The 15,705-nt window shown below is 41.2% G+C and overlaps 1 protein-coding gene across 1 annotated transcript in view; it reads right to left on the bottom strand.

Moving 5' to 3' along the window:
* Positions 1 to 364, bottom strand: part of SAP30 (Sin3A associated protein 30) — a gene marked incomplete in the record, with an annotated part of 10,062 nt that extends 9,698 nt beyond the window's left edge. Inside the window, 1 exon segment of the mRNA XM_014587047.2 lies at positions 13 to 364. Within this exon segment, the coding sequence (XP_014442533.2) occupies positions 13 to 76 (64 nt within the window).
* Between the last annotated feature and the right edge of the window lie 15,341 nt (positions 365 to 15,705).

The raw sequence follows: 15,705 nt of genomic DNA, 5'->3' as shown, positions 1-15,705 counted from the left end.
CTGGGTTCCCCCCCGCGGCCACTGCGGCGGCAGCGTCCCCACCGCGGCTCATCTCCTCAGGCGTGAAGCCGTTCATGTCTCGGTCCTCCTGGGCACCGGGGTCGACAGGAATCCCCGCTCTCCTCCTCTCTTCGCTCGGTGCCTCAGGCACCCGGCCGGGCAGGGGCAATTCACTCTGCGCCCCAAGTCCGGCAGTCGCACGACCGAACGCCAAGTCTTCCCAGCGTTGGCGCTGGAACAGTGGGTAGTGCTTGCGGCCGGGACCGGAGTCGAGCGGCGCCTAGAGCAGGGACTCCGCTCACTGTCACATGGAGACTTCAGCAGTTGGACCGCGGCGCCTCCGCCTCCCTGTGGTCCCTGACCTGCGCAGGCGCGACGCACCCCCTCCCATTTCGCTTCTTCCACTTTGCCGCGAGGCACCACGGGAATTGTAGTTCCCCGCGGCGGAGGCAATGGGCGCTCCGCCGAGACCCGACTCTCAGAATGCTGTGGGAACTACTAGTCCTAGCATGCATCGCGGCGACCGGCCGGTCTCTCTTTTTTTTCCACCTTCGCACCGGGAAAGCCGGGGTGTGTGCCGGGGTTCACGGTGTTTTCTCTCCTGTTTCTCCCGGGAAGTTGGGCTGGGTTTAGCTCCTGGGTTTTCAGAGTTGGTGCTCAGACAAAGTGATCCGACTCCTCAAGAGAAGCATGAAAGTGAGGCGGAGTAGCAAGTGAGCGTGTGGGAAAAGTTTCGGGGCCATTTCGTATTTGTGGAAAAATAGTTTTTGGTGCCACTAGGCTTTTCTGTGGGAAACCCACAAACCAAGGAGAACTCAGGGGACCTGTCGCCTCGGATCCTGTAGGTGCCGCAGCTAACACCTCAGCCTGCGCAACCACTGAGGGGGACCTCCTTTGTGAGGGGCCGCCTCTCCCGATTTCCTGACCGAGGCAGGTCCTGCTCATCAGCGGCGCAGGGCCGTTTTTGTCCTGCATGTTCCTGCAAGGGACAGCTTTTACTCTCGGGCGCGCAGCCTGTCGCTTCCCAAGGTGGAGCTACTGACCAGTTGACAAGAACGGCTCGTTTCTCCGCCTCTCCCAACCTTTTCGGTTAATCCTCAAATGGATCTGGAGTGGGCGGAGTCTAATACCATTTAAACTAGACGTGGAACCCCAGCCATACCAAGTCAGCACGAGTGCCCCTCGGAAACTTCCCGGCGTCAGCTCCGCCGGCGGAGGGTAGGAAGAAACCATTTCCTGGGTGGTCGCACGCTCGTGCGTGCATATATGTGAGCGCCTATGTGTGTCGCAGGCATATGTGTGTGCGTGCATACATGTGTGTACGTGCTTGTGGGCGCGTGCTTGAAGGCGGGGTAGAAGACTGGGAGGGGCTAATATGAAAGCTGCGCCTTTGCAAGTTACAGCGCGTCTTCGTTTATGAGAAGATATGACCGGTTTAACAATCTGTTTAAACAGAAGTACTTTAAACGTTTCCAAAGTGCTTTTTTCGAAAGTTTTTTTTTTTTTTTTTTAAGATATACTGAGTAACTTTAGTGGTAACATGATTGTTTTCAATGCCATCTATGCTGAAATTCAAAGCTATCCATTTTTGTCTATGCATTTCGGTTCTAGGATATGGCAAAGATTTTTAAGAATTATGTACATTGAGTAGAAAAAAAGAAAGGTGCTACAGGATAAGTACTTCATGTATCTTTTTAAGCTGCACTGTTCATTAGGGTGTCCACCACATGTGGTTGTCTAGCATTTGACTTGTGGCTACCAACTGAAAAAACTGAACCGTTAGTTGATTTTAATTAGTTTAAAATTTAAACACCTGATGCTATCTAGTCAGTCACTGGAAAACTGCTTTGTATCGTTGGAACAACTTGGATATATGAATCTATTTTTCAACTTAAATTGATGAAATCTAACTTTAGGGCCTGAATTAAGATGTACTGTAAATATACAGACCAGTGGGAGTTCAAAGACTTAGTGCCCTTTTTTTTTTTTTTTTAAATTGGCTCTGCCTGGTGGCACAGCAGGTAGCTTAAGCTCTGCAATGCTGGACGCCATATGGAAGATTTGAAACCTGGTGGTTCCCAGTGGACCAGTGTGCACTGAGAAGGCTGTAGGGAGGATCTCAGTGTTAAGACTCTGTTGATGATGCTTGCTTTTTTCTCTCATTACATAAACAAATGCATAAATTTAAGTAATATTAAATACATCATTAATTAATAATCTTTATTAAAATGTATTAATCTGGGGCGATTTGAGAAACACACATATGCTGCATGACCAAAATCCTGAAAGGAGGAGAAAGATGGAGAAGGGACTGTAGCATGACACAGCCCTATGGAGGGTGCTTTTTTCTCTCTTTTTCTATCTCCAGTGATCACATGCACCCTCTGGCAAATTAACAAATAAATAAATGAATAAGTTTAGAAACCTGGGGCCAGACAATGATGTGGTGGTTGAGGTGTTGGATCTCACATGCCAACTTCATGGTTTGAATCCTGGACCCATGACTTATAAAACATGCTGAGCACATTTGAGTGTATGCCCAATCTTGAGAGGAGGATGGAGAAGAGATGGCAGCATAGTTGTCTCCCTGTGGAAGAGTGGGTGATTTCCAGCTTTCCATCTCTCACTCTTTGTGTCTCCAGCAAGTGCATGCACTCTTAAAAAAAAAAGAAAAAAAAAGAAAAAAAAGGAAAAACCTTGAAACATGATAGTGGAATAATGGATTTTCATATTTTCTTTTGTACCTTTATATATTTAAAAATAACTCATGATCTTATTTTTATTTTCTTATTCCTACTTTTTGCCCTTAAAAGCTTATAATCTATCTCTGCAAAATTTGACCAAATTTTCAAGTATATATGAATTATTTCATATACATATGGATTATTTACTTATCAGTTTCATATTACATTTATTCAAGTGACAAGTTGTAGCTATGACTTCTTTATGCACAATAGTCTTTTTTTTTTTTGGAGAAGTTTTTGCTATAGGGTGCATGCGCTCACCAGAAAGACAGAGAGAGAGAAAGAGACAGACAGCAAGAAATCACCCCCCGGGGGGATGGCCGTGCTGCAATCCCTTCTCCATTCTCCTCTCAGGATCTTGAGCATGCACACACAGGTGCCCGGTGTGAGTTTAAGCCACTGAGTCTGGGACTTGAACTGTGGTTGACTACATGGGAGTCTAGTGACATAGGCAGTATGCCAACTGCAGGTCTCAATATAGTTTTTTTTTTTTTTTAAGACTTAGTGAACATTTATTTATTGGTTATTAGGATCTTTTCTAGGTCTTGGTGATTCAAAAATAATTGGAAGAGTGTCCTGGTTATTTTGGAGCTCACTTTCTAGTATGGCAGAGAGGTAGCTAAACAAGCACATGAGACATGTCTCAGTAAAATTAGAGAAAAAGTACAGAAATAGCACATAAGAGGGAAAGATTCATTTTTGGCAAATAGAAGGATCTCTTCAGTGAATCTACATGTTAAACAAGTTTTTATAACCACTATGGCTCATTATTTATAAAAATTTCATATTTAGGGCTGCTGTATGAACTTATCATAAGTGCAGTTCACAGTCAAGGTTGGAATCAGGTTTTGGAGGGCTTCAACCTTGCATATATGTGAGCGCCTATGTGTGTCGCAGGCATATGTGTGTGCGTGCATACATGTGTGTACGTGCTTGTGGGCGCGTGCTTGAAGGCGGGGTAGAAGACTGGGAGGGGCTAATATGAAAGCTGCGCCTTTGCAAGTTACAGCGCGTCTTCGTTTATGAGAAGATATGACCGGTTTAACAATCTGTTTAAACAGAAGTACTTTAAACGTTTCCAAAGTGCTTTTTTCGAAAGTTTTTTTTTTTTTTTTTTAAGATATACTGAGTAACTTTAGTGGTAACATGATTGTTTTCAATGCCATCTATGCTGAAATTCAAAGCTATCCATTTTTGTCTATGCATTTCGGTTCTAGGATATGGCAAAGATTTTTAAGAATTATGTACATTGAGTAGAAAAAAAGAAAGGTGCTACAGGATAAGTACTTCATGTATCTTTTTAAGCTGCACTGTTCATTAGGGTGTCCACCACATGTGGTTGTCTAGCATTTGACTTGTGGCTACCAACTGAAAAAACTGAACCGTTAGTTGATTTTAATTAGTTTAAAATTTAAACACCTGATGCTATCTAGTCAGTCACTGGAAAACTGCTTTGTATCGTTGGAACAACTTGGATATATGAATCTATTTTTCAACTTAAATTGATGAAATCTAACTTTAGGGCCTGAATTAAGATGTACTGTAAATATACAGACCAGTGGGAGTTCAAAGACTTAGTGCCCTTTTTTTTTTTTTTTTAAATTGGCTCTGCCTGGTGGCACAGCAGGTAGCTTAAGCTCTGCAATGCTGGACGCCATATGGAAGATTTGAAACCTGGTGGTTCCCAGTGGACCAGTGTGCACTGAGAAGGCTGTAGGGAGGATCTCAGTGTTAAGACTCTGTTGATGATGCTTGCTTTTTTCTCTCATTACATAAACAAATGCATAAATTTAAGTAATATTAAATACATCATTAATTAATAATCTTTATTAAAATGTATTAATCTGGGGCGATTTGAGAAACACACATATGCTGCATGACCAAAATCCTGAAAGGAGGAGAAAGATGGAGAAGGGACTGTAGCATGACACAGCCCTATGGAGGGTGCTTTTTTCTCTCTTTTTCTATCTCCAGTGATCACATGCACCCTCTGGCAAATTAACAAATAAATAAATGAATAAGTTTAGAAACCTGGGGCCAGACAATGATGTGGTGGTTGAGGTGTTGGATCTCACATGCCAACTTCATGGTTTGAATCCTGGACCCATGACTTATAAAACATGCTGAGCACATTTGAGTGTATGCCCAATCTTGAGAGGAGGATGGAGAAGAGATGGCAGCATAGTTGTCTCCCTGTGGAAGAGTGGGTGATTTCCAGCTTTCCATCTCTCACTCTTTGTGTCTCCAGCAAGTGCATGCACTCTTAAAAAAAAAAGAAAAAAAAAGAAAAAAAAGGAAAAACCTTGAAACATGATAGTGGAATAATGGATTTTCATATTTTCTTTTGTACCTTTATATATTTAAAAATAACTCATGATCTTATTTTTATTTTCTTATTCCTACTTTTTGCCCTTAAAAGCTTATAATCTATCTCTGCAAAATTTGACCAAATTTTCAAGTATATATGAATTATTTCATATACATATGGATTATTTACTTATCAGTTTCATATTACATTTATTCAAGTGACAAGTTGTAGCTATGACTTCTTTATGCACAATAGTCTTTTTTTTTTTTGGAGAAGTTTTTGCTATAGGGTGCATGCGCTCACCAGAAAGACAGAGAGAGAGAAAGAGACAGACAGCAAGAAATCACCCCCCGGGGGGATGGCCGTGCTGCAATCCCTTCTCCATTCTCCTCTCAGGATCTTGAGCATGCACACACAGGTGCCCGGTGTGAGTTTAAGCCACTGAGTCTGGGACTTGAACTGTGGTTGACTACATGGGAGTCTAGTGACATAGGCAGTATGCCAACTGCAGGTCTCAATATAGTTTTTTTTTTTTTTTAAGACTTAGTGAACATTTATTTATTGGTTATTAGGATCTTTTCTAGGTCTTGGTGATTCAAAAATAATTGGAAGAGTGTCCTGGTTATTTTGGAGCTCACTTTCTAGTATGGCAGAGAGGTAGCTAAACAAGCACATGAGACATGTCTCAGTAAAATTAGAGAAAAAGTACAGAAATAGCACATAAGAGGGAAAGATTCATTTTTGGCAAATAGAAGGATCTCTTCAGTGAATCTACATGTTAAACAAGTTTTTATAACCACTATGGCTCATTATTTATAAAAATTTCATATTTAGGGCTGCTGTATGAACTTATCATAAGTGCAGTTCACAGTCAAGGTTGGAATCAGGTTTTGGAGGGCTTCAACCTTATATAATTTGAGAGGTCTTTAAAATTATAAAATTATGAGTGCAAAATCAGGCCCAATTCTTTAAAAGGGGCTGACAGAATCAAGCTTAAATCCCTTACCTTCATGTAAATCTACCTCAGAGTAGACTATCTGGAAATACAGCCTTTTTTTTTTTTTTTTTGGAGAGGTTTTTGCTATAGGGCACATGTGCTCGCCAGACAGACAGAGAGAGACGGAGAGACAGAAAGCGAGAAATCACCCCCCAGGGGGGATGGCCATGCTGCAATCCCTTCTCCTCCATTCTCCTGGGATCTTGGGCACGCACACACATGCGCCCAGCGTGAGTTTTAAGCCACCAGGTCTGGGACGCAAACCGTGGTTGACTACATGGGAGTCCAGTGACATAGCCATTACGCTAACTGCTGGTCCCAGGAAATACAGCTTTATAAAACCTAAGTTATAGAGAAGTTATTCATATCATCAAAATATGAGGGACTTCAAAAAGTTTGTGTAAAAGAGGAATTAAAGTACAAGTTTAGGGCCAGCAAAGTGGCATAGAGGTTAAGGTGCTGGATGCCACATGGCTGACCATGCAGTTCGAGTCCTGGACCTGGTGGCTTAAAGATCATGTCCAGCACATGTACATATGTGCCTGAGATCCTGAGAGAATGGAGGATAAGGGATTGTGGCATGGCCATCCCCTCCTGCAGGGGTGATTTCTCACTTTCCTTCTCTCTCTCTGGTGAATATCCTTTAACAAAGACTAAAAAGAAAAAAAAAAAGTGTTAAGTTCATTTTAGTGTAAAAAGTTTCAAAACTCACACATAGTTTTTTCATAATGTGCATTTTCCATGAACTTTTTGAGGACTTTTCATACCTTTGTTGTTCAAAATTATCATTATCATCGTCTCCTTCTCCTTTTCTTCTTTCTCCTTCTTTTCCAGAGGATGTAAGAACTAGTGGAAAAAAATAAGGAAAGAGAGAAGGAGAAAGCATCCACCTTTAAAAAAAGGTGTGGTCATGCCACAATAATTCCATCTTCTCCATTTCTTCGTCCTGTCAGGATTTGGGACATGTTCTTACACATGACCCACTGTTTTTCAAGCTGCCAAAGGTGGAACTTGAACTGCAGTTGGCTATGTAGGATCTGGCTTCCTTAAACTCTAGGCCATGGGGATGGCTGAATTCCTTTTTTTTATAATCAGTCGCCAGAGAAAGAGAGAGGGATAGAGAGACAGAAAGCAAGAAGCCACTCTCCAGAGGGGATGGCCACACCACAATCCCTTCTCCTCCATTCTCCTCTTCGGATTTTGGGCATGCATGCACACGTGCCTGGTGTGAGTTGCAAGCCACCAGGTCCAGAGCTTGAACCGCGGTCGGCCATGTGGGAGTCCAGTGAAATAACCACTATGCCATCTGCTGGTCCCCAAATTTTCAATAATTTTATCTTGGAATCTGTATTTTATAAGTGAAGTATCAATGGGGCAATGTGTTGGTTTAGGTGAGGTGGGCCCCCCACCACTCTTCTTCCTCCCCAGGATTATCTCTGGCTACTTACTCATCCCATCTCTGCTCTGCTCTGCTCTGCTCTGGCAGGGGCAGAGCAAAAAGCACTGGTGCAAGAAGTGCCTGGTTAGGTGTGCTGTCTCCTTCCTCTGCCTTTCACTGTGTCAGGAGTCAGGTCTCTGGTTTTCACAGGAGTTAGCTGAAGGAATCCCTGTGCCCAAGGGAGTCCAACATTAAACAACAAATAAAAAAATACTATGACAGATAGAAAGATTGGGAAAGAGGGACACCATTGACAGGGTCTCACACGTGATAGATAACCTTCTACCCCTACCTTGCAGTCAGCCAAGATCACTGGTGTGTTTCAGGTCGACCCAGGATCTGAACCATGTCGTCCTTGTGACTCCAGCATCACAGTGCAGTGCCATGATTAGGTCTGTGTTCCTTCATTTCTAATTCACATACTTTTCTTTCTTGTTTTACTAGATGGCTAGGATTCAAGAATGTCGAAAAGCAGTGATGTTAGCCAATATCCATATGTTATTTCCAGTCTCAAAAGAAAGATTTGCATACCTCATCTTTGTGTGTGTGTGTGTGTGTGTGTGTGTGTGTGTGTATTTACATTTTCTTTTTATAGATTTGCTACAGGGTGTAAGCACTTGCCAGAGAAAGAGAGAAAGTGAGATTTCACCCCCGCAACCCATGGGAGGGTGGGGTGATGACCATACCTTAATCCCTTCTCCTCCATTCTTTTCTTGGGATTTTGGGCAGAGGTGCCTGGCATGTTTTCCAAGTTACGGGGTCAGGACTCCAGCTGCACAGGTGACCGGATAGGATCCAGTTACCTAGACCATGCCACCAGCTGGACCCTCTTCAATAATTTTTATTTTTAATTTTGTCTCTTCTTCCTTCACTTTGGGTTATTTAAAAAAATATTTTATTTAATTTTATTTATTACTATTATTATTTTCTAGTTTGATCAGAAAGAGAGAGGGAAAATGAGAAAGCAAGCCACCAGGTCTGGGACTTGAACCACAATTGGCCATGTGAGAGTCTAGTGCATTTAACCACTACACCACCTGCCAGCCCCGGGGTTATTTCTTTTAACCTGTTACTCAGTCGCTCACTCTCTATAGATTGGTTTAATTTATTTTTGTACTTTCATTTATTATATTTTTAGTTTTAGAACTCCTGTTTGGTTCTTTAAGGTCACTCTTTTATTTTATTTATTTATTTATTTAGGGGAGGTTTTTGCTATAGGGCACGTGCACTCACCAGAAAGACAGAGAGAGACAGAGAGACAGAAAGCAAGAAATCACTCCCCCAGGAGGAATGGCCATGCTGCAATCCCTTCTCCATTCTCCTCTTGGGATCTGTATACGCACATGCGCCCGGTGTAAGTTTAAGCCACTGGATCTGGGACTTGAACCGCAGTTGACTACATGGGAGTCCAGTGACATAGCCATTACACCAACTGCTGGTCCCTGGTTCTTTTAGGTCACTCTTAAATGTCACTGTTTTTGATCTTTATTTCCTTGACACCATTTATAAGTTTGACTTTTTTTCCTATGAACATAGCAAACATACTGGTTTTGGGACTGCTTGTTATTAAGCTTGTTTCCTTATTTATTGTTTCTGCTGGTGCTGAGTCATGCTTGATTCTTCTTGCATCCGTTATCTTTTGTTATTTGCTGTTCATTTTTTTGGAAAAATTAGTCATATAAATAGTTAAAAGCACTGCATGATGTTATGTTCCTACACAAAAGAGCTTGATTTCCTTCTTTTTTGTAATTTTTAAAAATAATTATTTTATTTATCTTTATTTATTTTAATTTGACCAGAGAGGGACAGAGAGAGAGAGAGAAAGTGAGAAAGCAAGCCACCAGGTCCGGGACTAGAACCATGGTCTTCCATGTGGGAATCTAGCGCTCCCAACCACCATGCCACCTGCTGGCCCCAAGCTTGATTTCTTTCTATCAGTAGCTAAAGAATGTCAATAGTTTTGAACCAGTGCTTGAGTATTTCTGATCCAACCAGATGGTTCTAGTCTATATCCTTAGTTTTAGGTTATGCTTTTTGGGGTTCTGTCTTAGATTGTGAGGCTTTTCACTACGATTACCACTCTTAATGTACACTGGACTCTGACCCTAGATCGAAGACCGCCAAAAGCTGTTTTTCCTGTTGCTTCCCCTCTTAAAATGCCTTGTTATAACTAGATGTATATATTCTCAAAGATCTGCATCCTGATACTACCCATGGTCTGACATCTTGCTCAGCATTTCTCTGTAGCTTCTACCTTGCTTTTGTTCTCATCCAAGCATAAGGCATCCAAAAAGCAGATGTATTCCCAGGTAGTGCTGGAACTCGCTGAGTATACAATTATTTGTGGCAGACTACCAAGATCGAATGGTATTTATTTTCAAAAAGAAATTGAATGTAGGTGAAAATTCCCAAGACCAAAACAAGAAATCTTGAGAAATCTTACCCACAATCAAATTGGATCGGAATAAGATCCTCTCAAACATTTCTATACAGTATTCCACTTTGGGCTCAGGAGAAACATTTTAACAATCTTCTTTTTAGCATACCAGAATGAAAAGTTGCTTCTCACTGAGGCTGTCTATTTTAATTTAAAATATCTACTTTATGCTGCAAATAATTTTCCATAATGGCTACTTTAGGGTCTTAGCCAGAAGACATAGTGTTAGTGTCCTAACACCTGTGAAAATCTATACAATTTACTCTAGTAAGGAAATTGACAACTGTAGCATTACTGTTCATTATTTGAGGCCAATAATCAGAGTACTTTCAGAGGATTTATCATATCTTTGAAACTAGGACAAAAATTAATTATAATAGCATTCTATAAGAATGAGGGATCTGCTTAGTTCTGAAATTTCTATTTCATTCTCCTGAAATCTATCCAGAGAAACTAGGAAAATGAAAATAAATTTAACAGAAACTAGATTTTCAGCAAACAGTTGACTAAGAAAATCCCAATAATTCAAAAGTGTATGTGAGAGCTACAATAGGCAACTAAGACAAAAAACACTGGACAACAAACCCATGCAGGAAATCAAAAGAATGGCGGGGTGGGGGGCAGTAGGTAGTGGACTGGTTATGGCACTAGATTCCCACATTGCTGACTGTGGATTAAGTCCTGGGTCCTGTGGCTTGATACCAATAACAGGTGCCTGTGCGTGTGTGCTCGAAATCCCTAGAGGAGAATGGAGAAGGGATTGTGATGTGGCCATTACTTCTGGCAGGGGTGGGGTGGGGTGATTTTTCACTTTCTCTCTATTTCTCTGTCTCTGGTGAGTGTGCATGCCTTATAGCAAACAAAAAAAAAAAAAAAAAAAAAAATCTGTCTTAAAAAAAAAAAAAAGGAATATTATGCAAAGAAACTGGACTTGAGGGTGGAGTCTAGAGGGTTATGTCCCCTGAGAACAAATTACTGTAAACAAGACAGACTGAATACTGTCCAAACAAAGGGGAAAGGAAAAGTAAATGCCTGATCAGAGAAGCAGATCTTAGAACTAAACCTGGAAGCAACAATTAAGACATCACACACTGACACCAAATATCCCTTTCATTACTGATGAAATAGGTATAAGAGAATGGACTTATTTAGCGGCAAATGACTTCCTAATACTAAACTCTAGAATTAGGGAGACTAACCCTTCAATCAAAGGTCATATTTATGCTGGACTTTGAAAATTAAGGCATGGATGAAGAGAACAGAATGTGTGACTACTGAAGGCAGCTTGCTCCTGAGAGAAAAGAGGAAAAGAAATGGCTGGGTTACACATAACCAGTTTCTTTTTCAAACTCACCACTTAGATGATTCGCCCCAACTCCATTATGAGTAAGCTGTTACAAAAATTGTTGCTATATACTTTCTAGTACATTACTAGGCCATGTTTACAAGTACGTAAGCAGTTCTGTAGGTCTAGATCTAGGAGTAGAACAGTGGGACACAGTATGTCTGTGATCAGCTTCAGTAGGTCCACGAGAATGGTTTTCTAAAGCAGTTGTAACAATTTAGATGCCACCAACAGTGTGAAGGCTGAATGCTCAAAATCCTTGTCAACACCTTGTTACAATCAGTTTAAAGAATTTTATCTCTTGTGGTGGTGTGTAGAGGTATCTCATTATGATTTAAACTAACATTTCTTTGGTTATTAATGTTGAGCAGATTTTCACATGTTTATTGGCTGGTTGTTATATTCTTTCTGTGAAATGCCTACTGAAGTCTTATAGTCACTTTTAAAATGTGATGCACTTTTTTTTTTTTTAAATTGATTTGTAGTCATTCCTCACATGTTCAAGGTGTGAGATCTTTGTTGGGTATATATTCTGCAAATTACCTTCCTCCATTCTGGGAATGGCCTTTTCACATACATAATCACATACTTTGATGAATGGGTCTCTAAATTTTTTTTTTTTAGAGAGTAATTTTTGCTATAGGGCACGTGTGCTTGCCAGAGAGACAGAAAATGAGAAATCATCCCCCAGGGGGGATGACGATGCAGTAATCCCTTCTCCTCTTGGGATCTTGGGCATACCCGCACAGGTGCCCAGAATGAATTTTAAGCCGCTGTGTCGGGGACTTTAACCAGGGTTGACTACTTGGGAGTCCAGTGGTGTAACCAGTATGCCATCTGCTGGTCCCAAGAAGTTCGCTTAATTTTAATAAAGTTTGATTTATCAACTCTTTTCTTTTTGGTTATTGCTTTTCGTGTTCATCTTACTCATTTGCTTCATCCTATATAACTTCTTCAGCAGAATATTACTTTTTGTTTTTAAGTATCTAATCAGTTTAGCTTATTAGATGTCAACAATTACACTTTTTTTATTTCTTGAATATCCCTTTAGCTCTTACATGTTTTTCATGTCATTTCTGATAGTGTCTTGCTTCCTCACCTTTGTACTTTCATCCTTTTCTGTTAAAGATTTTTATATGATGACTAACAATTGCAGATATCTGAATTCCTGGAGTGTTATGTGGTGGCTTGTTTATGTGCTTGAGCATCTTTGATTTTGTACCTATATTTATTTGATCAAACTGTGAAATTTGTGTAACAATAAGTTGGGGTGCTTCCCTATACTGAAGATTTCTATTAGTTTCTGCAAAGTATGACACCAAAACAAGGTGTCATTTTAGTTTCTTTAGAGTCCCTGCTTAATTTAGTATCCAGTTGAGTTCCCTTTCCTTGTTGTGAGCCTATAGGTAAGGGTTACAAATCAAACTTGTGGTTTAGGAGTTTGTTCTCAGGGCTTCCCGGCTCCCTAGGTTCACTTACCACTCAAAGCTACCATGTCTGAGCAGCTCGTAATCAGTGTTCCTCCCCAAACCCACTCCTTATTTTTGGGGTAGAGGAAATTTCCAAGGTATTTTACCCATTTCTGTCATTTTGATACTGCATTAAGAAAAACTGATTTATTCAGGAAATAATTTGGGGGGACATGAAACTACCTGAACCTCTAGGTCATCATAGTACTGAAAATTGCAATAACACATCTCTTTTTTTTTTTTTTTTTGAGAGGTTTTTCCTATAGGGTGCATGCGCTCGCCAATCAGACAGAGAGAGACAGAGAGACAGAAAGCAGGAAATCACCCCCCAAGGGGGATGGCCACGCCACAATCCCTTCTCCTCCATTCTCCTCTTGGGATCTTGGGCATGCATGCACACATGCCCGGGTGGAGTTGAGGCCACCGGGTCCCGGACTCGAACCGCGGTCGACTACATGGGAGTCCAGCGAGACAGCCATTACACTAACTGCTGGTCCCTATTTTATGTATCTTTAATTTGACCAGAGAGGAACAGAGAGAGCAAGCAAGAGAGAGAAAGAGAGAAGGTAAGCTGCTGAGCGAGCGAGCTAGTGAGTGAAAGTGAGAAAGCAAGCCGCCAGGTCTGGGACTTGAACTGCAGTCAGCCATGTGGGAGTCCAGTGTCTAACCACCAGCCCAGCTGCCAGCCCCTTAATTCAGTTATTCGATAATGTTGGGGTTAGCACTTTTGATTTTGTACCTTTTAGTCATGCCACTGAGAGTGGCATCTCACATTCTCATAATTCATTTGAACCAGAGATAATCTATCAGCATCTCATTTATGGTAAATTTTTTTTTTCTTTTTTTTTTAAAAGAGTGTTTTTAGTTAGGTAATTAACAGAGATTTCTACAATGACCTAGATTTAAGATTAATGCTAGACAAAGGAATACAAGACTGTGCTGCTTTAGATTTTTCAAACAGATGATACGCTCTTTCAGAAGTTAGCAGAAATGAGTTATTGATTTTACTTACATTTTAAAAATAATTCCACCTGTTAAGCTAAAAAAAAGTTCAGGTATTAATGAAAAAATTAATTTAGTGAATTTTTATTTATTTTTATTATTGTGCATGTGCACTTGCCAGAGAGATACAGAAAGAGGGAAAGTGAGAAATCACCCCCCTGCCCCTGGGGAGAATGACCATGCCACAATCCCTTCTCCATTCTCTTTTCAGGACTTTGGGCACACACATACATGCCCGGCATATTTTCCAAGCTGCCAGGTCTGGGACTTGAACCATACATTTTCTACTTTATTAAACTTTTCCCACAGATATTACTTCTTTTCAAATCTGTAACAACTCTGTGCATTAGGCGGAGGAAATTTTTATCTAATGAACAAATTGAGGATAGCAGACCTTATTGATTCCTGTCTGTGTCTCTACTTTTCTACTTTGACACTTATTTGAGGGCTTTCTGCCTAGCTGTGGAAGACATCTCTGTCCCCGCGGTCAGGGCAATTTGAAGGAACCTGGAGTTAAGAACCTCATACCCTACCCCAGCAGCCTACACCCAGTGACTGGCAGCATTTATTATGTAGATATCCTAGCTCTCTCAGCCCTCAGATGGGATAATTCTGAGACTTGTGCTTTACACCATTTCCCAGGGTTTTCTCATGGGATTATGCACCAGTCATTACAGTAGTAGCTGGCTAGATACCACACCCATTATTAACTGCCTTCCCTTCTTTGTTTAATTTCCCCACCTCCTATTGGTGTTTCCTGCATCCCTTAGGTAAACTATCAACACCGAAGTCCACATCTCAGGGTTCTAGTGGGCATTTCTACTAGGATATTTCCCCAAGTAGCTGCCCTTCAGTTAAAAGTGCTTGGTTCCATGGATGGGCTCATAATTTAAGTCATTTGGAATCCTTCCCAAACAATTTTATCCAATCCAAAACAGGGACAAAGAAGCTCTCTAGCTTTTTTTGTTTGCACATCATTCTATTTTCCAGCTCAGTGTTTGTAGAATATTTAATAAATCCAATCCCTACAATTTTTTGTTGCCAGTCTGCATTGGTTGTCAGCCATTAATTTAAAAATGTACAAAATCCTGTTGTTATAGCATATCGTAGATCACATTTTACTATAGTAACTAAGAGCATGGACTCAGAAGCCACAGTGCTTGAGATTTAAACTCTGCTGGTTGCCAGTTGTTTGCCTGGTTATTGTTAATTGTCTCTGAATTCTATTCTTACTGTTTTATTCATTCCTCCATATCACAGGATACTGAAATCCTAAAAAAATATTTCCTAGACTCACCTGCTAGTTGGCTTGCAGTTCCTTTCTCCTGAAGGGAGTATAAAAGGCAAGAGGAGGTGGAGTGCAGGCTTTAAGGTCCAGCTGCATAATACTGGAGCCACCTGGGAAGGTCCCAGGGCATGGGTACTTCATGATACTGGCTGGCTGGAGGGCCACGGGGAAGATCATTGCATGACAAGACCCTGTTGGAGGTCCCTGTCTCTATTACTCTCATTAAATAAGTAAAATTTAAAAAGAATAAGGGCAAGAGGATGGAAGGCTATTATTATTATTATTATTATTTTGGAGAGGTTTTTGCTATAGGGCACATGCGCTTGTCAGAAAGACAGAGAGACAGAAAACGAGAAATCACCCCCCAGGGGGGATGGCCACACCACAATCCCTTCTCCTTCGTTCTCCTCCCCGGATCTTGGACACGCACGCACACGTGCCCGGCGTGAGTTTAAGCCACTGGGTCTGGTACTCAAACTGCCATCAACTACATGGGAGTCCAGCGACATAGCCATTACGCTAACTGCTGGTCCCAATAGAAGGCATTTTCCCCCTTTCTTCTGATTCAGGCAAGGCTGGGTGATGATACGCTCTTCTCCCCTGGCACCAGGTATGAAACTGTTGGTTTTCTGTACAACAGCTAGCAGAGATAATTCTAAAAACATGCAGTTCTCTTC

Source organism: Tupaia chinensis, unplaced genomic scaffold (genome assembly GCF_000334495.1).
Source record: "Tupaia chinensis unplaced genomic scaffold, TupChi_1.0 Scaffold000179_1, whole genome shotgun sequence".
NCBI lineage: Eukaryota > Metazoa > Chordata > Mammalia > Scandentia > Tupaiidae > Tupaia > Tupaia belangeri.
This window is presented reverse-complemented; position numbering and strand designations above follow the sequence as displayed.